The sequence below is a fragment of the Calonectris borealis genome, chromosome 8, assembly GCF_964195595.1.
Source record: "Calonectris borealis chromosome 8, bCalBor7.hap1.2, whole genome shotgun sequence".
Classification (NCBI taxonomy): Eukaryota; Metazoa; Chordata; class Aves; order Procellariiformes; family Procellariidae; genus Calonectris; species Calonectris borealis.
In genome coordinates, this window is record NC_134319.1 from 16,575,095 (window position 1) to 16,597,014 (window position 21,920).

Here is a 21,920-nt window from a genome sequence, read left to right on the forward strand (position 1 = left end):
CTCCCGGGCTGGCTCTGCCGCCCCGGGCAGCCGCCCGGGCTGTGCTTACTGCATCCTACAGCAGGAGCTGACAGCTAATGCAACACAACTTCTCCTTTTAGAGCCTACTCAGTGCTCGCCCTGTGCAGCCGAGAAACCAAAATGCCTGCGGGGTCTGCATGGTGTCACCCTGCTTTGCTATTGCTTCTCTCCTCCGCGCCCCTGTGGGCAGCTGAGATTTCCTGCAGGAATGAAGACGGGGAGACAGTCGATTGGTGAGTAAATGCTGCACCGGGGAGAAACGCTGGGAGAGTAAATAATGTTTGAGATTAAACTGCGTGAAGTAGGCGGGTCACTGAGGAGTAATGCATAGCAGTCACTGTTTTAATCCTGCTTGCCTGTGAGTAGTAGCTGAATTTTGCATTTGGAAAACCTAGGCTAAATTATTGAAATGCGATTTCACTTCACTGAACCAACCACCCTACTGCATTATGATTAACTGCAAAATAATCACTAGTTTACACAGCGTTCATGTCTCATCAAAGGCAGCGTAACCTGTGTTCGGGTGCCAAGGCTGCGCTCGCTGGCGGCAGCCCCAGGGGCGCCCGGCCCGGGCCAGAGCTCCAGCACACGGCTCATCTGGCTGAGGGAACTGAGCCGAGCCGGGAAAATGTCCGTGCCTCGCCCTTAGCCTCGTCGCTCGTACCCGAACAGCGGCGTGGTGGGACTTGTCCCCTCGCTGCCGTCGCCGAGGGGGAGCGGAGGCTGAGCGTGCGGGAGGGATGCGGGGGCGGCCGCGTGTGAACGCGCCGTCTGCGCCTTGTGGCTGAGGAGCAGAGGTTGTTCCCCGCCGCCCAAGCTGCCGGCGCGTTAGAGCTGATACCGTCCCACTGCCAGCAGCCAGCCCGAGGTTGGGTATTAAATGATTAATTGGATTAATGCGCTTTGAAGATGAAAGATGCAAAGTATAATGACATAATGTCCAACCCAGGCTTAAAAAGTGAAATGAGGGCTCTTAAAAAAAAGCACAGAAGCCTCTCAGAGATAAATATCAACTGATTTAAAAAGAAAAGTGTCTTTCTCACAGAACAATGATTAGTTGGACACAAGTGACAAAGAAGTAGGTGCTATTCTTGCACGTCCCCTCCCTTGCACACAGAGCTAACTGCAGGGAAGGCAGGGGCTCCTCACACCACAGGCAGGCTGCTCAAGCAGGGGCATAAAGCCAGCTTTGCTCTCTGTTGGCGTAGCATCAAACGTATGAGGGTCCAGTCCATCCCTGTGACTTGTCACCCTTGCCAAGGCCCTTCTGGGTAATGTGAGTTTTTCAGGAATCAGACTGTTTGTTGGTGCAGCCACCCAACTTAAAGGTACGAGAAATTTCATTTCTCCATAAACTGCAATTATTCCTTGCAGAATGAATCTGTGTGTGCTAAAGCTCAAAAAAAAAACCCAAACAAACAAACAATAAAACAAAACAAAAAACCATTTACCCTTTTTTTCTTAAATGAACACCATTTTTGTATCCAAATTCTCTGAGAAATTCTTTGAAGGCTGTGACTAGGAGTAATTTATCTATGCCGCCATGCGTGTGAACACCAGCGATGTGGGACCTGTTCCAGATGGGAGCAGGGGGGTCTGCATGGGTAAACCCATGTTTTCTTCTACCAAGTTTAGCAGGGACCACATAGGGGATTTTCTTTCCAATGTTCCATGATCATATGAAAGAGAAACTTGCCTATCTCCTAACTCCTATCCTAGTTTATTGACAAGAAATAGTCAGCTTTTGCCTGATTCTGGATTTGGTTGCTATGAAGATGATAGAAGAAGCAGAACTGAAACTGCTGAGAAAAGCTTCCTCTTAACCAAAAGATGTCGATGCCCTTTCAAACAAACACAGCACTGCAGGTTTTATATTGTTAGCAAGAGCTTTATGTGAGTTCCTACGATTCAGCGGTTTCATCCTGCAATATTCCATAATTAGTCATTATTAGTATTCACGTACCCTTTCATTTGCCACTAAACCGGAGGAATCACTTGCCTTATCTGACCTGATCCCATCTGCGCTCCCCAGCCGTGCCTGCAGTTCCTACCCACACGCAGGGCCTGGGCTGGCAAAAGTTCCCCCCGTGATTTCATTCCACTCGGGAGCTCGTCCCATCTTCACTGCACCTCACGCAGGGGCTGCCAGAGCAAATAGCCGTAGGTCGGCTCTCTAAGGAGGGCAGAAAGTCTGTCTTTTATTCATCCAAACTCCTGTATTCTGTGGGAAGCTTTTCACGCAAATAAAAGCCAAAACTTTGCTTTCTGAGAAGCGTTGAGTCAAGGACTGAAGCCACAGATGCACATTGTGTGGGTTTCTTTGGGAGGCGGGTGGGAAGAAGTAAAGATGTGATTAAGAAGTAAAGATGTGATTATTTGTAGTAAGTTTGTGTTCAGTCACAAGCAAACAATGTGACAATGCTAATCGGATATAAGCAGATTTGCTTTTCCTTGGTTCTTAGGAAAATAACTTTCAGTCTGCTCCCACAAATGCCTAAGCTCTTGAGAAACTTCCTGTGCACAAATAGCAGTGAAGACTTTTATACGACTTTAACTGCTAATACACTCAGCTGGCTTTCTGGAAAGGGCCAAAACATATATCCCCTGGGAATTGGCAAGGAAAATTCCTGATAGCTCAACTAGCATTTCTGTAAGTGTACCTGCTAACACATATTTGTCAGATGCAAGGCTGAGAACACCCCGAGAGCATAAATCTTCCAATACATTTTAAAGCAGTTTGGAAAGGCTTCGTATACTAATTCCTGGATCAGCTCGTACTACTGTAACTACTGCTATTCCTCTCCAAATCTTCATTTCAAATAAAAGGATTGTTGTGACTCCTCGTGCATGGACAGCTCTCCCCAGCCTTGCCATATAAATCACTTTCTTCTCTTCTCTGTGGTCTGTCATCAGCAACAATTTCTTCTGAGATATTTAAGGAACATCACTCAGTCAGTGGCAATGCAGGTGGATTACCAGGATCACCAGTGGCGTGTGTTTCTCTTCTGCCTGTACACGTACGTTTCCCACGGATTAAATGTTCCACTGGCAAAATGCTTTACTGCCACTTCTTACCTGCTTTCAGAGGTGTCTTTTTTTGACCAACTTGAGACTGTAAATCATCTGGGCAAGGCTCCCTCCTCCTGATATACTTAAGCACAATCAGGCTGCATTTTTGGTAAATAGCATGGGATTGAAAATAATGCCACTCAGTTCTTACTATTGACATAAATAGCAAATTACTCAAGTACAGCACTCAAAGAAAGTGGCTCAATTAATTATATAGCAATTAATCCCATGGACTTGTGCACTGGGAAAACCTGTTTACTTCATCGGGGACATTAACATGAACTAAGCCATTTACTGACAATATTGAGTACTCTACAATTTTGAAAAGATTTGTGTTTCTGGCTAGTGGTTTGCAAATATCCAGTCTGCAACAGTTCAACAGAGTGCGAGTCTGTTATGAAAAGTAGGACTGGAACAGCGTTATCACATGACTTTATACTTATTTTGTGGTTTTAAGCTGTATAAATATAACATTATGCATTTTTTATGATTTTAATACATAATTGTATTATTTCATATAAAGTTATATTCATATAATATAAAAATGTGTTGGTAAGAGCTGTCCAGGTTGACCACGAGAATGTCAGACTAAGTTTGGGACCTGAGGTTCTCTACCAGAACCAGGAGCAATAGGGATTTGGTGGCTAAACGGGACTCCAAACCAGGGCTACCTCAAATTCTTTTGGGGTACCAACAGCAGCCTGGCCACAGCGACAGGAGTTTGGTGCCGAATCAGCCTCCCTTGCTTGCTAAGAAGCAGAACAACTTTGTCTGCAGCAGGTACTGTGCTGCCGAACTGCTGCTGGTCCCTGCGCCGGGTCACCTCCTCGAGGCTGAGACGTCCACACCGCAGGCTGGTGGCACGGACCCCTCCAGTGTAGGCATCGCCGGAGTCATCCTTCTCTTAAATCCTCAGGTGGGAAGGAGACACTGATTTACACATTCAAACAGGATGGTGGTAAAAAACAACAATTGCTCTTCACTGTTGCAGGTTTGCTCTTTACAAGTTGCCAAAACATGCCAAAGGAGAGATTCCCATGCTGGGGCTGGAATACCTGTACATGGACGCCCTGGCTCCACAGTGGCAGCTGGGTAAATACCTCGTCAACATGACACAGGGTGCTCTGGGACAAACACTGAAGCAGCTGTACGAGACATACGAATCTGAGGCAAGTGACATTTAATTCTCATTTTGTTACTATGCTTACTTGATATTACATGCAAATGAAATGAAGCCAGCCAAAATAAGCACGTAGAGGTATGACCGGACCTGACTGACTAGATCTACTAAAACACGTCAAGAGGAGTGTCTTGACAGCTGGGCAGATTATTTGCAGTTTTGGCTACAATTATAAATTATCCTTGACCTTCTAATTTCTAGTCAAGCCTTTCACACACTTAAAGTATTGCCCATCAAAAAAAACGAGCGTTGGTACATAGTCCCTTTGGCTTCTCTGCAACTCACGTTGAGCAACGTCTGAAGCTGTGAACTGGCTGTGAACTCAGCCCAGGGCCAGCGGTGACTATTGCAGACACTCGCCCTAAGCCCTCCCATGTGCACATGTTTCACGCTCTGTCGCAAATCAAATCTGGGTTTTGCTCTTCCCCCTGAAACCACTCTGACTCCTTCGGCAGTGATATGCTGCTTGTTAGGCCTTCCCCCCACCCCGCCCCAAGTCAGACACCTCATTTATATTTGTGTGAAGTGATTATAAAATACCACAAGATCTGCCTATAGTTATTTTTTTACCATCTACAGAGTGTTCTTGGGAATCTGGGTGTGTCTTTGCATTTCTGCTGTGGGTTAGTGGTAGGGTGTCATTAATCTATACATAGAAGAGATTCCCAGAAGTCAGTCAAATATTGGCAATCCGATCAACTGTCCCATCCCAGGTCTCGCTGTAATTGTGATAAACTAGTTACAAACTCAAAGTACCTCAGGAGGGGAAACACGTCCCAACTCCTTTGAAGTTCTCTATTCAGGGGGAATAAGGTGTGGCCATATGCAAATATTTTGCAAAAAAGCATTAATTGCTTGTCCTTCATAAGAACACTTGTCATGCCTATTTTTCCACAGCAAACATTTTCACCAGATCTGGTAGCTAAGCCACAGAGAGGCACAAAAAAAAGCGGGGGGGAACTTCTTTGCAAGCAAGTGCCCAATAAACCCGTGTAAATTGTCTTAGCGAGCATATTTGACCTCTTGAGGAAGGGCTACTGCAATGATTGAGAGAACTTCCACTTTATATTAACCAGGACCCTAATGCTGAGTCTTAGGTTTATTTTACTGTAACTTCTGCAGAGACTGTGTCAGCTGAATTGGGAGAAGGATTAGGCTCGTGATATTCACACAGAGAAGTCCTGAATTCTTTCTTCTGTTCCCAGCAGAAGATGTTCGCTTAAATGCCTTCCTTTTACTGAATGTCATGTTTCAGAAATGTGTGTTTTCCTGCAGAGGAACAGCATTGCATATGCTATATACAATGATGAGGTCCCTGAATCAGACTCCGACGGGTGGAAAAGAGGGCATACCAAAGGTACAGGGAGAGTCCCAAGCTACTGTTTTCTCCTTTCTAAAGTTGTGGATAGCATCTACTTGTCTGTTTGTCTATCTTCATATCTAAAACTCCTGCCTAAAGCAAAACTGGAGAACGATTTGCATGATGTGTGGTTTGTGGTATAGTTATATATGCTGCAGCTTCTGTTTTGGTTTTGCTATGCCTGTGCTGTGTTGAAGAACTCTTAGGGCTTATGGACGCCTTATTTTCAAGAGTTGAAACTCATATAGCTCCTTTCAGTTCATACAGACTGCATCGTCCTGAGCCTAACGGCAACAGCAGTAGAAAATGTCAAGGGAAAGGCACCCTAAACATAAACCCCTCCAAACTCCTCTCTCTCTCTGGGGCAAGAAACTGCTGCCAAGACCATGGAAGTGCTAAAGTATGCAGTTAAAGTAATGCAAGACTTCAAATAAGTGTAGACTTCAGTGGAGGTCTAAATGTTCCCTTGAGGAAGCAGATGGGGTTTGCCCAGCCTGACCCTGGGATGAAGATATTTTGCAGGGCTGTATTTCCAGGCTGCGGCGATGGGGATGGCTCGGGAGCCGTGGTCCTCCCCAGAGCACCCTGCTGCAGGGGGAGGCATAGCCCGCCTCTCTGCTGCTTCTCCTACGCAGGAGAGAATTAATGCAATTTTAATACAATATTGGTGTCTCCTGTAATCCATTAATCTACTCTAGAGCCAGTTTACTGTGGACATTAACACATTGAAGTGTGGTGTCTGCAGCAGCAAATCCAAAGTAGGACACAGCTGTATCATCTCAGGGCTTTTCCCCCCTTAATTCATTTGCAATAACTTTGCTTTGACAGGATTTCTGCTCTTGGACAAATCTCAAGGCTTCTGGGTGGTTCACAGTGTGCCTCTGTTCCCTCCCATCCCTGAGGATGGTTACGGGTATCCAGCTACCGGGGAGTCCTACGGCCAGACAGCCATCTGTATAACCTTCAAATATGACCAGTTCACAGAAATAGGTATGAAAAGCTTCTCCCTAAGAAAGCCTTTGCGCCGCCACATCTCTCTGACTGCTTTCCTTGAGGCTTCGCCTCAAAAATTTCTTGTTCTTGTCCTTCGTTGTCAGACTGGGAAACCAAGTGTTTTTGGCTTCAGTTATGTTTATCCAAAGATTTCCTGTGTGAATGTGGGAAATTCACTCTTCCACTCTGCCTCCATCTCCCCATGGGAACTATTGGGATAATAATAGTCACAAGTGTGTATATATTGGGATAATAATAGTCACAAGGGTAAACTCCATCCATGCATACAAAATGCTTTGGAAATATAAAGTTAATAATTTTTAACAGTAATAGCTCCTTCAGCTGCAATCAACTGCAGTTCTAAAAATATAAGGCAACTGCTGCTTGAGCTGGAGTAGTAGCCTTGACACATCAGCAATACGAAGTATGGAATAAATATCACCCAGAATTTCCCCAGGTACCTTTTGCATAAAATACCAATACTAAAAATAAAAAAAAAACCCATAAGATTCAGTGATATCTGACAGTGATATCTGGTACTGGAATCCTGAAAAGGGACTATCAAAAGACATTATAATAAATCATACTGGTATGTTCCTTAATGCTTTTCACACTGTTTTTCACTCTTTTCTCAGTTACAAGCCTCAAATGATATTAATGAAACACATAGGCTGGCCACACCCCAGCGCTATCTAAACCAGGTTCCTGTTTGTGGAAGCGCATCTATGCACGTGTTTAGGGAAAGAGGACAAGAAAATGAGAGGCACACAGTAATGCTTTTCCTGCTCCATCCTCCCAGCTTCTGGTAATCTGTGGTTCAGGGATTTCCTGAGCCGGAAAGACTGGAAAGTTCCTGATGGACTGGTCTTCCATGAACTCATCTAATGAGCCCATTTGTTCCCTTGCTCTTTACCATATCTGTGGCAAGGACTTCTACAGTGAAGCTGCGCACTGTACAGAAAAGTAATTTTCTTCTGCTAATTCAATCCAGACGCTGAAAGTCAAGCTCTGTTCCCCCTAAAACCAAAGTAGACCCTTTGGCAGCTCTTCTGTTTGCATTTGGCTTGGCAACTGCAACTGACTGGAAACTACTCCTGTAAATATGGACAGGCTTGAATTTACTATGCCGTCTGAGCGCTGTGTGCTTAGAGGCTTGAAGATGAGCATGGATAGAAGTGGCAGTGGACTGAGACCACCGGCTAACAGTTCTGCTAAGGATGATGAGGTGTAAGTGGAAAAACCTGAGCATACTCTCCCAGCCAGTCTACGTGCTGCAGGGCCAGTCAGAATACAAATCAATTAAACAGGGGTTTGGTTGCTAAAATAAGATACTTTGACACTGAACTCCCCCAGGAGATAAGTTGTGAAGATTAAGAAAGATTTAGGTTTCCTTTCCAAGGCAGAACGTTACTCTTTTGATTCCTTCGCTTTAACCCATTTTAACCCTGCATGTGTGCATTTCTTTGGGTTTTTCTCAGACCAACAGATGCTGAGTTATAATCCAGGAATCTACAGCTGTTCCATCCCTAACATCTTCCAAGCAGATCTCCCAAATCTGCAGAAGCTCTGTGCAGGGTCCAGGCTGCCCTCAGTCCCCTTGCGCCACCTCTCCAAACTCCAGTCAGCTCATGGGGAAACCTTTCTCCACTTTGCGAAGTCACACCTGTACATAGACGGTAAGAGAACCTGTTGCTATCTATCACACATTCTCAAGTAAGTAATGAACGATTAATATACTATTTGACAATTGGTATTTTCTTTGAGGGGAAAAAAGAAGTTCAGCTTCAGAAATAAGCGTAACAGAGGGCAGAGAAAGGTGTCCCCTCATAATATTCTCTCAGCCCCACAAAACAAAAAACTGTCTGGTCCTTCAAACACCTTCTTAAGGTGTTCAATAATGGGATTTTCAGAAAATTTATTTCCTGCTATTCAACAGTAACAACAAAGAACAAAAATGGGGTTTGAATCATCTGCCTTTTTTTTGTTATGAAGAAGGCTTGAAATTTTTTTTCCTTTCCTTTTTTTGCCTGCTGATTGTTTGTAACAGGTTTTCCAGAAGAAGGAAAAGTAGAAATGAACTTCTGAAACAAAAGTCAAAGTAAGGGGAGAGGGCAAAATCCCTTCTCCCCCACTTTATGCTTTGGGATGAAACAAGCCCAGTTTAGGCGATGCTTTTCAGTCCCCTCTTAAATGAAGGAATGTGAAAGACTGATTTCCCACACCCTGTGTTATTCCACAGATATCTACGTGGCCTGGGTGGCTCAGGAACTGAAGACTGATTTGTTGGCTGAATCCTGGCAGCATTCCGGCCAAAAACTTCCCTCAAATTGCTCTCTCAACTACCACGTCTACAACATAAACCTAATAGGGACGCCATTGAATTCCACCTTTTATTCCATTAACGATCATTCCAAATGGGCTGTTTCAAGGAAAGACAAAGATCAGTGGATCTGCATCGGAGACTTAAACCGTGCTGCTGAGCAAGCTTGGAGAAGTGGTGGGTTCATCTGTACGCAGAACGAGCACATCTACAAAGCCTTCAGACATTTGATAATGCACTATGAAAGTTGCACTGATGCTTCCGCATTGATATAACGAACCATTCCTCCCAAAGAGCACAGCCCGTCGTTACTTAGAAAGCGTAGGAAACGTCTCCCTTAAACTGTATTTTCACTCTGAAAAATGGCCCTGTGAGTCGCCAGATGTGTTAGACCTTCACCTTGTTTGCTATAAAAGCAGACAGTTTGCAGGTAAACTATGGCTGTTTTTCTCTGGGTGCTGGACCCGCAGGCTCTGCGTGTGCTGAGCCACGCTCGGCTCTCTCCTCGGCTCTCGGCCAAGACGCTGCTGCACGAGGCTGCACCAAAGCACGTCGCGGTCAGCAGCCGTGCACGGGCGTCCCCGGGGGAGCTTGTGAGTGATGCTGGGCATGGGATGGGAGGAACAACAGAAACCTGTCTCGTTAGCTAGGCTGTCGGGGCTGGGCAGTTAGCAAGAGAAAAGCACCCCAAAATGCTTTAAAATCGCCCCGCGTTCCAGGCACCGTTGCGATCAGTCACAGCATTTCTGCTCGGTTTGGGGTGAATCTCTTAAAGAGCTGACCTAATTGGATACAGACAGGGAGACGAGTAGGTCTGTGGACAGGAAGGCTTCATTTTTACATGATTAATTTTTAGAGAAGAAATGAGCTTTAAATCATTTGTAACCAATGGCTTGGGAGTATTTCTAGTGCTTTTATTCATGTACAGCAATCTTATAAACAAATAAACATGTCCAAAATATGAATAAGCAAAATAAATTAAGAGCGAAAATGGTCTGTTTACAGTCTCCCTCTTCCATCTTTATAGTTATTCGTGGTTGGTTACAATGTTTTATAGCTGCCAAAGGAAAAATGGAGACAATTAGGAAAAAATTTAAAAAGAAAAGAGAAGAAAATACTTGAAGGAAGATGTTATTTCACCCACATTTTCACACTACAACAAATGCGGCTGTTAATTTCCAATGCCTCCAGTCTCAGGCTCAGGACCTGAAGTTTGCATGGACTTGCTATAAAGACAAAGCTAATTTGCAAAATCCTGATACACTCTTGGCTTCAGATTTCAAAAGTGTATCTGTATTTAATATATTCCTAAATATATTCATATTATATATATATTTTATACATATATATATAAAACTTGTATTTTTTTTTCTGAATTGCTAATATAAACTCCAGTCTGAAGAGCTGGCTGTCCCACTAGTATTTCTGTTTTGCTGTGTTCATAGTCCATACCACTGATTCTCCACAACAGTATCTGAAAAGGAAGTAGATATAAAGAAATGCCCCACAACCGCCAGAAGTCGTCAAAGATTTCCTTCCCTTTTCACCCTGAAAAATCAACCAAACAACAAAGTGTACAAAATACCAAACAAATTAATTTCAGAAAACATTTCTGCATACTTCTTGAAGAAATAAAAATAATGTATCTGGCCTGCTTAATGAAGAGAATTGTCCAGGAATAGATTTTATATTTAGTCAATTTGGATTGAAGGCAAACCCCAGTCTCATAGCTCAGTGAAAATAATGTAGATAGTTTAGATATGCCGCGCGAAACAGAAATTTTTCTTTTCCCTGCATATGACCAAATAACATTTGATAAATAATGTGCTTGATAATGTTTTTTCTCTGATGCTTGCCAAATTGTCTTACATATCTACTTTTCGTTGTTTTACCAGCTGTGGTAAAGCAACACCAGCTTGTGTCAAGCAACACCTATCTGTGGCAGTGAAAACTGCCAGTGACACAGAATGTTGAGCAGTGGGGTGGTAGGGCATCACTCAGATAAGCCAAGATAAAATTCATTTCTTTTGTCCACCTTTTCATGGCAGACACTAACCTAACTTGTCTGAACTCTTACATCTTGCCCACACATGACCTCACTGTACGAGGAAGTCCTTCTCTGGAGACACTGCTGGTGAGGTTCACCGTGGTGCATCAGAGGGCACCCGGACCTATGACGCAACCTGTGTTTCTTATGGCAGATGCTCAGCCACAGCATTTGGGTCACAGAGTTCAATAGCAAAGAGTCTCCATCCACTGGCTGTCACAACAGTGTTGCCACAGCCCTTCTCCCCAGACTAAAAGTCAACTGTCCATCACTTGAATTTAAGTGCTGATTGTTACTCTTAATTACTTGATCAATCGATAGCTCTCAAAAAGCTTCACAAGACTACTTACAGCATTTCTCTTTCATTATATCCAAGATTGGTAGCCTCCGTTTTAGCTGTTACCGAGGAATCATAAACAGCAGTGGGAAGATGGAGAGAAACAGTTGTACATACAACCTCACAAGCACCTAAATAGCCAGGTTGTGCACAAACTCATTTCAGTGGTGTAGCAATAAAAAGGCTGCAGTTCTGGTTCTCTCATTTTTTGACTGTAAACAGTTTTAGTTCAGTTTTGCTTTCATTGTGTAACTTCCATATTTGCATATCCCGGTATTTCTACTACACACGTTATGAAACATGGGCAGACTCTTTGTTTCCCGAAAGAGACTGACAATCAACAAGAGAAACCATACAGATTTTTAAAGGGTTTGTAACACTTTCCTTCCTGCGCAAAGACCATACACCACTCACTCAACCTCATATGCCCTCACAGCATGCACTGTGATCAATCGTTGCTGTGAAGTAGTTATTTTTGCATGGTTTATATATGTATTCATAGAGTGTTTAATTTTAAAATGTGCTGTTCTTTTTCAAAATGCCAAACGTGCTCAACAATGCTCAACAAACACCTGCCTGTCCCAGTGCGCCTGTGCTGCCTTTGCTGCCCACTGCGACCCTTCCGACTGACAGACCTTCTCCTGCGGAAGGGGACATCTGGCGCTGCCCCCTCTGCAATTGCAGGGGGACCTGCCCAGCAAAGCTGATCCTGCAAAAGGACAGAAGTCTTGGACCCTGGCATGGAGAGGGAGAAAGCTGGTCTTTCATTTGGAAACCCAGAGTCTCTTCTCCTCAGCGTGCAGGTATGGCTATTCTGATCCTTGGGCTCTGTTCTAGTTAGACTAAATGAGAACATTTATTATACATGAAAACTGTTTGCCGAGGGAGTAGGAGACGCCAAAAGCAGACATTATTAATCCACTAAACATTACTGTACTGCAGCCAAGTTTGTAACAAACACAACAGTAGGGATCGTTGTTTGGTATAAATTGCCTTGTAATCATTTCCACAAGCCGAGACTCGGTCCCAGCACGCCTGACAAGCTTGCGAGGGGCAAGAAATGCAAATACAGCCTCTCGAAACACATGCCTGCCGCTCGTTCTCCCACCAGCGTGGTCTCCTACCCTCACCTCGGCCACTGCCGACCCAGAGCAAGGGCACAACTCTCTCCCTGTCATGGCTCCAAAAAGTTCCCTGATGATTTTTCTGTAAAACCCTGTATCCCCACAGATACTTCTGTAACACCAGTAATTGTGGATCATTAGGGTAGTGGTTTGCTGTGTTGGAAGACTGCAATTTTACGCAGACTTAATGAAAGAGGTCAAGAGATTAGACATCAGCCTCACTAGAAGAAAAGCTGAAAAAAAAAGAAAAAATATATTTGAAGGCATAAAAACTGTGTGAAGTTTAATTCCAGCTGGGCAATTACAATACTGGAAAAACAGGCACAGGCATTGCAGCCCGAGCCCACTTCAGAGGGCAGCCTTTATGGTGGGATTGCTTCTGGTGTCTCCACAACGACTGAAAACATACCGAGCCCTCCTGGTGGGAGTGATGAGCAAAGTATCGGAGAATTTCTCAAGGACACCTGGGGCTCCATGCCAGAGGCTTTGGGAGGAATTTCTCTGACTGAGCTGGGAACCTCCCCTTCTCCAAGACATGCTAACTTAGCCTGGCACTTGGGCTTGTCACGGAGGTTCGCAGGTGTATTTCTGAACCACAGCAAAGTCTGCTTCAAAGAGTGCTAGATTACGCTTTTTAAAAGTACAGAAGTCCTGCAAAGCCCAGGAGGTTTTGATCGTTTCGCTGTCAGTAATGCCCACTCTTCCAGCTATCCTTGCAAACCACACGGGCTGCCCCCCTCTCAGCACACTTTGTGGAGTTTTCTGCTCTCGAAATGGGAAGTTTCCAGTAAACACATCTAATGTAAGTGCCTGTGTCAAACAGGGCTTCCTCAGCTTGCCTGCGGTGTGAAGGGAGAGGGTTATTTTTGCGAAGACATATGGGCCTCTCTCATCCCTCTCTCCTGTTTAAATGTATACACTCCTGACTCCTGACAGTAATGAAATGCTCAAGAACATCATTGTGAGAATTTGTTTTAATGTATCAAAGCATCCTTGGCGTTATTAGCATAGTCACATAATTATCCCCAGAGAAACTTACACCCATATGTTAACGCCCATGAATTATTGTGTGGATCTCTTTTATACCTTTATTTTCAGTTTCTGGGAAAAATACATCACTGGGTACTTAGTATAGTAATTGCTTCAGAACGTGTAAGCTGCCTATGCCCTGGGTAAAATGTTTGGGAGACAGAGTAGTGCTGGGAGTGTCTTCTAAAAGCTCAGTGTAAGCCAAGCCTAACTGTGCTTAGAATGTGATGCAAGAATATGATGCACCTCTTTAATTTCACAAGATTTCTTAAAAAGACAGGAATTTAAAAATGAGAATGGAGATGAATAGAAATTTATGTTAGGCAAAGTGTGGAAAAAACCCCCCTTGTAGCAGGGAATAAATTCTTTATAGTACAAAGCAGAGAGCTGATCTGAAATGTCAAGCTGGGATATCAATATCAGTGTTTTCTAGATACCCTGATACCCTCAATAGCTTAGCCATATCGGACACTTTTCTGTTTAGATTGGAGATACCATATTAAAGGCCTAATCCGCTGAATTTTCTCATAATCCTTATGAATTTGGCATGAATGCAGTAAAAGAAGCTGCATATGAACTCAGAAATCAGTTGTAGCACTTACAGATCTTGGCCTCAGACAGGAGCTAGTTCATAATATAATTTTTTAATGCAGACCCATCGAATGCTTATCTTTATGGTTTTTAACTGATTTATCCCAGCATATTTGATATGTTCATTTTATTCAACTGTTAAATACAAAACACCAGGACTTGAAAAAATATATCTTGCTTTTTATAAACAGCTGTGTTACACTTTTACTCAAGTGATTTTATTAAATCCTCTTGATTTTTTTTGTTCAGTTGAGTTTGTTTGACGTTTCTACACAAGGTATCTGGTGACTATTCTCATTCTCCTGTAAGAGGGATAAAAATAAGGAACATTCTTCCCCTTCATTGATCACTTTGCAGCGTGGGAACTGCAAACTGATATTCAAATATTCAAAGCTTTACCGCAGACCATAGTATTTAATGTTGCTTGCTAGAGTGCTGGCGATTGCTACACGTGGTTCACTGTAGTACACTTGTACTAGCATTGCCTAATTTATTAACCATAGAAATTTTGCATGCAAATTAGCCACACAGTTGTTCATCTTAATACAGTAACATAAAAATCTGCCTTCACATGTATTAATGCCCGCAAATAAGCATGTCAAATTACAGCAGTACACGGTTTCCCCATTACATTCCAAAACCTGCCAAAAGCACACTAAAAGTCATACCATCTTTTTGTTCCTTAATTCTGACTTTATAAAGTGTGAGAGTATTTAGCTCCAAGGCTTTTTTGTGTCTATTTTTTTTCAGGTTTCCTTTTTGGGCTAAGATTCTGCCAGCCAAAAAAACAGTATTTCTCTTGCTATAGTAGAGTTTTAAAAATGTATTTTTGTACTGGTATGAGCATGCTCAGCACCACTCTCACTTCACGTTGAGGATTAACAATGCCCAGCTCAGTACACATTTCAGGAACTGTTTCCTTCCCTGCTCTGAAAGCTGCTCCATTCCACATACTGACCTTGTAAATCCTAGGCATTGTGCAAAGGAAATCTGCATCTTTTCTTCTCTTGCTTTCTAACTACTCCAAATATTTCTTTCATGAAAGTCAATGTGAGAATGAGGGAATCGACAATTTTGCATAGGACATTTTGCAAGGGAAGACCATGGAAGAAATGCTGCACAGCAAATAGGGACAATTAGTACAGTTGTGTTCCCAGCTGCCCACCAACCTGCCCTTCTCTTTACTGCCGAAAGACAGGAAGACCCAGAGAAATGGGAGCAAAGAGAGCTTGCAGGAGAAATGGAAAAGAGGGAACAAGACAACGAAAGGTGAGCAAGAGAGAAAAAGCAAGGGAAGAGCAGAAGGAACATTAGGATGGGCGACATGAGGGAGGTCAGAGACCTTGAGTTTGGTGACAGAGAACCAGTTGGAGTTAACTGTGCAGAAATCCAGTTAACAGGATGTTTAATTTACTATGATAGTTTCTTAATATTTATCCATTTTACAGATATAGCCTCCATAGGCTATGCCACAGAGAGATAAAAATGAAAGGCATAAACTGAAGTGACTTAGCCAAGTATTAAAAAAAAAACCCTACAAACCAACACCCAGAGAGAAAGTTGCTACTTATTTGTTGTTACCAAACCTGCAAGAGGTGGGGCAAGGCAAAGTCAAAAGCATTAAATATGTAAAAGTAGGAGGGAGAAATTCATAAGCTAAGCTAAATAGTTTGAACCACACGTATTTGAACAACATGCTAAACCATTTTTTTTAAAAGAAGGAAGCTGTTATTACGGTTTAAAGCTAATACAAAAATACAATGAAAACAAGAGATGCGAAACATTCACAAGAGTAACTGCAGATCATTTCATTATGGATCATGACACTAAAGCTAGCTTAATTCATTCTTGTGGTATTGATAGAACTGCAGGCAAAAAGGTAAATACATATACAAAAGAACATAAATAGCACATAAATAGTGGTAAGCAAACTGATGCTTTTAACACTTTGCTCTCAGGATTATTATTACAGATATATCTACAATATATGGTCTTTTATTCTCAGGTAAAAGTCAAGCTTAGTTTAGAAACCTCCCCGCTTTTATATTTTCTTCGGTTTCATGTCTGATCCTACTTTGCTCTCCAACACTAAACAAACCACCACGGGTCTAATATAGTTGTTTCTCACTGCACTGAGTCAAAATCAGCAAGCATTCCTAGATATTACTTACTGTCACTTGGCTCATGGTGGCCTGCTGTTTCGTCACCTCCCGGTCTCGGATCCCACAGAGGAATAATGGCAGTATAGAAGCTGTAGCTCTATAAAAAGTGTCATCTTAATATCAGAGGAGGAGCTAGGCATAAGGGGCTGGCTTCACAAATGTAAATATTTCATAATTTATTTAGTAACGTGGCTTTTCTTTTTCCCCCAGGCAAAAGCTTTAATAAAGGAATAGGTCTACTGCAACAAAGGAAACAACAGCAAAAATAGAGACAAGGACACATCCTAACCCCATTAATATCAGTGGGAATTTGCCTTCATCTTCGGTGGGAACAGAACTTCAAAGACATGGGAATCACCCATAAAGGTGAAGGATAAAATCTGAACCTTTCGTGGTCTATGACACAAGCCATGTCTAGAGGATGGTAGCGTAGTCCCGACACGGTGGAAATGTCCCCAGCAGGAGTTTCACATCCTTGGCTTGACCACAGCCTTGTCCCCGGCGCTGCCAGGGCTGTTAGGACAGACGTCAGAGAGGCCACGTGCGTGGGCAGTTTCTTTGACAGAAGACCCTCTCTGAGGCAGGACCACGCAGGAGCTGGGCAGAGACGAACCTCCTCTTGGTGAACACTGTCTCTCTTGCTGTTCATGGCTTTACTTTCAGTGCCCAAATCAGGAAGAAGTGATATCCCCATCTTAGAGGTGTTTTTTTTACATCTCAGTAATTTAAGATATTCTCTCAACGCCTGTCTCTGGCAGAATGAAGACTGAAAGCTGTATCTCCTCAGCCCTACCTTGTGTTGTTAGCACTGAGGAAGATGAGCGGTGTGGATAGAAAGAATCTTTTCTTCTCCAGGGAGATTCAAGATCTCCCTCGAGGACTAAGGACGTATCCTGGGTGCTCTCTGCCTGCTAAATGCTGTGAAAAAACAACGTGGGAAAGCCAAGATGAGGGAACTCATTCCCAAGCATCTCTGCAGGTCTTGTTTTGGTACTGGCACCATACAGCAAAGTAGAAATTAAAAGAACAGAGGTACCATTCTTCTGCTAACAGCAGAATTAGTTTCCCTCTCTTTCCTTTGGATGACTCCTTATGTTTCTTCCATTCCCGGGATTGCATAATAAGACACAGTATCAAGTCACTGTACGATAATGTGCGTGATGTACAACCTGGGAAGGTTGTTACACTCGTGATGGGTGAGTTCATCTGCCCCACAAACACACAGCTCCTCATAGGCCTATTTTAGCTCTTTCAGAAAAAGTCTCCCTCTGTCCATCATTATTGGTCACCCAAATAAGTCTAACATAGACCCTTTCAAATAAGCCAAATTCCAAATAATGGTAAGTGCTTCAGGAAAATGTTCCATGGGAGCAGGTACCCTAACTAAGGCCTCCTCATTAATTTCAAATTATATTTCATATGGAATCTGCACCATCAGTCCATTGCAGGTCATATCAAGAAAAAAATGACAAACATTTTCAGAAAAGCCCCTTTAAAAGAAATATGTTTACCATATGCTAATATGTCTGTGTACTATATGGCAATGATTTTCAATCCCTGGGTGTAGAGAGTTCTATGGACAACCTTCAAGAAAGCCACAAATATGACTACAAAATACAAGTTCACGCATATTTTCCATACATTAAATTTCTTAAGGAAGCCTGTGCCTCTACTGGAAAACTATAGGGAAATTTCAAACCCTGTGCTTTTTGCAAGTCAGACCTATATTGTGTGTCAAAATATACAGTTGGGATTTTGTGGTTTTTTTGAGAGAGAGAGCATTGCTCAGGATCCTGCAGGAATAGAGAACTTATGGTTTCAATATTTTTTTTCAATGAAACGCGGTGTTTCTTTAACGCTAAATTCCTTTGGTTTCCAGTGCCCTCATTTTTAACAATCAGCATGTATACAATCAGTCTAAGAAACGAGGAATGAAGCATGTGGTTTGGCTGCTTTGAAAATCATATAATAATGTTATTTGAATTTGTGGGCTTAGCTGGGTAGTCCAACTAAAATGACTGTCAGCTAGAGAGAGAGTGCAATAAAGGTGAAACACAGTATTGCAGATAAGAAACTAATCTTTATTTCATGGTCCCCGTCTTCTCCGGGTATATGAGCCCAGTGCTTTGTGGGATCAAGTGACATAACGCTATGAGCACAACCCATTTGATTAGATTAGTTAAACCAATGTGGTAAAGGCAAAGTGAAACTGAGCAGCTTCATGGCCCTTACCACGTACACCATAAGCACAGTATCTTCCCTAAGCAAGGGAAATTTCAAGGGCTAACAGCATTTGAAGTAAGTCTAGTGTAATTTAAATGTAGTATTGTACGGAGCATGACAATAAGATCAACTGAGTAAAAAAACAGAGCTAAACTCTGGACAAATTTATGAATGCACTGCATAAATTAATACATATTTGTGCAAAGTATTCAGGAGAAGAGAAATATGTTTCTTCTAAGAGGATGTAGGTGTGGCTACTACAGTGTACCAAAGAGATTAAAAAAAAAAAGAATCCTGTTGATGCTGTGTTCTTGTCGTGTTTGAAGTAATAATTAAGAGTCTGGCGTCAAGTTTGAATGATAACTATTACTTTCTTCACACAGATTTTCTAAGCTTGAGAGACCAGTTTTCAAAAGCTCTCTAGCAAAGCTCTTGTGTTGCCAGTTATTACTCCATCAGAAGAAACTGTTAAAGGATGATCGGAAATACTGAGGGTGAGTCTTGGTTTTCAGTATCTTCTCGGGATTGGGTTTCAAAAATGAAAGTCAGCTTTTCTGACAGTAATCTCTCATAATTACAACTGAAAATGATGCAATTGGCAAATTCTCAACAGCCTTGGAAATTGGACCTAATACATTCAAAGGCATAAGCCTTTAAAATATTTCACACACAGACACTTTTTGCCAATATTCTCAATTAGAACTCATGTTTTTGTTCTTAAAGAAAAAAACCCGTGCTATTTCTTTCATTGCTGATACAGTTTTGTATCTGTTACTGCTTTCAATTTTGTGTTTTGAATACTCTCGGAGGAGGTTGTCACTGCAGATGCCCCAGACTCTGCCAGATGATTGGCTTTCTACGCAGCTCAGCCATTTCTCTCCGTTGCAGGTACGAGATGCCCCAGCTTACTTCACCGTAACTCTGAACTTTTTTCTTCTTTAGGCTTATTAAAAAACAACTCTTGGACTGAAAAGAAAGCACTTTTACCAGAACAGATATTTGGATTCCTTTTACTCCAAGCTCCCATAGCATCATGTCCCAGATGGCTTAATACTGAAAAGGATTCCAGTAAGTCTTGTATATGGATGTATGAACATACTATGTATAAAGAGAAACTTACAACTGAAGAGCTGTAATACTGTAAAATAAAGCATTCAAAAGGGAGGAAATATATAACTGCATTTGCCTGTGCAACTTTGATTTGACCTCTGTATGGCTATCCTTTACAACTGGACCATCTTTCATTTCATGTACAAAATCGACAGGTTTCTCAGATAATGGGTAGGGGATTTGCTGGTTTTTAATCCTTTTTATTAAGTGTATAGTCTTCTGGTGTTATTTATTGCTCATTAACCAGCTCCGTCCCAGAACCTAATTCTGTCATGGGAGTTTTATATGTTTAGCTCCCTGAAGTATTATGGTTCTCACGTTTGGTCTAGGATATGTAGTAGTGGTACAAGTAAGATCTATGCCTATGGGTGGAGGGATAAAGACTATTTACTATTAACAGACTCAAACCATTCATTTCCTTCCTTCTGTGGGTTTCCTTCCCGTACACCATAGCAAGTTCTGCTCCTAAACAATTTTTCTGAGTTTTATGTATTATTAGTCACAAGATTATCCTGGCTTCATGCTAAGCCTTTACTTAGTAATAAAGCTTTTCTTAAAACCTGTTGAAATGCTTTTCACCGTAAGTACATAGTTTGGTTTCTGCCACACAGTCCTCTGATACATATGTAACGTCTTTTCCAAATCACAGTAGATGGAAGCTTGGTTTGAGAATACACTGGAACATCCAGTAGCACTGACGTTTTAGATAGTGACTGTTTAAAATTCTTGGAAATGTAAGAAGTATTTAAAGGCCAGATGGTTCAGGAAGCTAACAGGAGATTAACCGGCACCAAAAGGTGGAACAATAAAAAGAGCAAAGAGGGTTATCTGCTGCAGCTTGCTTTTTGAAATTATAAAAATGGAAACAATTTATGAATGCAAACATGAAGGGGACAGCACTTTTCAAAGAGTTTTGAACTGCAGAGAGTTGTGGAGTGCCTGCCTCTTCCTAAGGCAGGATATTACCTAGAAATACAGACAGTAGGTGAAGGTACCAGACTGACACCTCGCCTGAAACAACAAAATTACCTTATTTAATTTCTGCCAACAGGCATAATGGAATAAAAGATCTTGAGCCCAAAGGAAAGCAAATTATTGTGTCCCCAAAAAGATGGGCTGCTTCCTCATGAGATGGTGTTAAGGACAGGCCGCTTTCCATGCAAAGCTGGAGGGGTGCCCAGAGAAACAACAGCATGGCCAATGGATGCGGTTTGTCCTTGTCAGGCTGGCAGTCTGTTCCCAGGACTACCAAACAAATAACTTGTGTGCAGGACCTAGAGCAGTTTTGTTGAGATCTCCAGCAACATCTCCAGCCATCACTCCATCTCTCAACGATTCTGCGGTTGGCATCGTATCAACAGTATCAGCTCTGCAGGTTGTGTAACAAGATAATGATGCAACCCTTAGGGATGAAGGTGGAGGTGCTGGTAGGATGACAAAGTCCCACCACCCACATACAGTAAGAAATAATTGAGATTAGCTGAGGCTGCAGTCAAATATGAAACATTAAGAATACTGTTTATTAACAATCACAGAACCAATTAAACTAAATTTATATAAACTATTTAATTAACAGATTAGAAAGCCTGAAGTGACCTGTGTGATCTTCTAGTCTGACTTTCTGTATAATGGAGAGCAGATTTCCCTGAACTAGTTCCTGTCTGAACTAGATTGTATCATTTTAAGGGGGAAACATCACATCTTGATAGAAATATCAACTGAAAAGTACCATAATTCTTGGTAACCCTCTCAATAGTTAATTATGGGTAACTATAAATTAAGATTGCAGGTCTTGGATCTTTGTCTGCTAGAGCTAAGCCATGTATTTTTAAATGGATATTTACTACATAGAAAGGTATGTAAAGAGCCCCTATTAACTTTCTCTTTGATAAGCTAAATAGGTGGAACTCCTTGAGCCTCACATTAGAAGGAGAGTATCCTAATCCTTTAATCATGTCTCATGTCTGTTCGATGAAATCCCTCTAATTTTGCAGTGCTCTTTTTGAATTTAGGACACAAAGCCCATGTACAACATTCCAGTTTGCCTTGCGTCAGTGCCAGATACAGAGGAAGTATAAATCTCTCTATTCTTTCTCCATATTTACTTGCTTGGGTAATCAAGAGTTAGATTCCCTATTCTAGTCACCCTGTCAGAGAAGCAGCGATTGTGGTCTATTAGTCTCCAACTCCTTTTCAGTGACTCTGCTTCCCAGCAAAGGACTCCCTAGGAGATTCGCTGGGCCCTTGTTCTTCCTTCCAGAATACATGTTATGCTTATTTATCTGTATCAGACAAAAATGCTTTCACACTGATTTTGTAGAAGAATAAGGCACAAAGGGACTTACCAGAGGTTA

At 42.2% G+C, this 21,920-nt stretch overlaps 1 protein-coding gene and 1 long non-coding RNA gene across 2 annotated transcripts; both read left to right on the forward strand.

Moving 5' to 3' along the window:
- Positions 1-47: 47 nt before the first annotated feature.
- On the forward strand, positions 48-10,029 carry DNASE2B (deoxyribonuclease 2 beta). The gene is made up of 6 exons (XM_075156138.1): positions 48-254; positions 4,082-4,259; positions 5,546-5,627; positions 6,459-6,620; positions 8,102-8,299; positions 8,863-10,029. The coding sequence occupies exons 1-6, from the start codon at positions 142-144 to the stop codon at positions 9,216-9,218; spliced, it is 1,089 nt and encodes a 362-aa protein (XP_075012239.1). The 5' UTR covers positions 48-141; the 3' UTR covers positions 9,219-10,029.
- Positions 10,030-11,681: 1,652 nt separating this feature from the next.
- On the forward strand, positions 11,682-19,599 carry LOC142085263 (uncharacterized). The gene is made up of 4 exons (XR_012674594.1): positions 11,682-12,130; positions 16,444-16,599; positions 18,840-18,950; positions 19,399-19,599. It is a non-coding gene; the product is annotated as an uncharacterized LOC142085263 (long non-coding RNA).
- Positions 19,600-21,920: the final 2,321 nt, after the last annotated feature.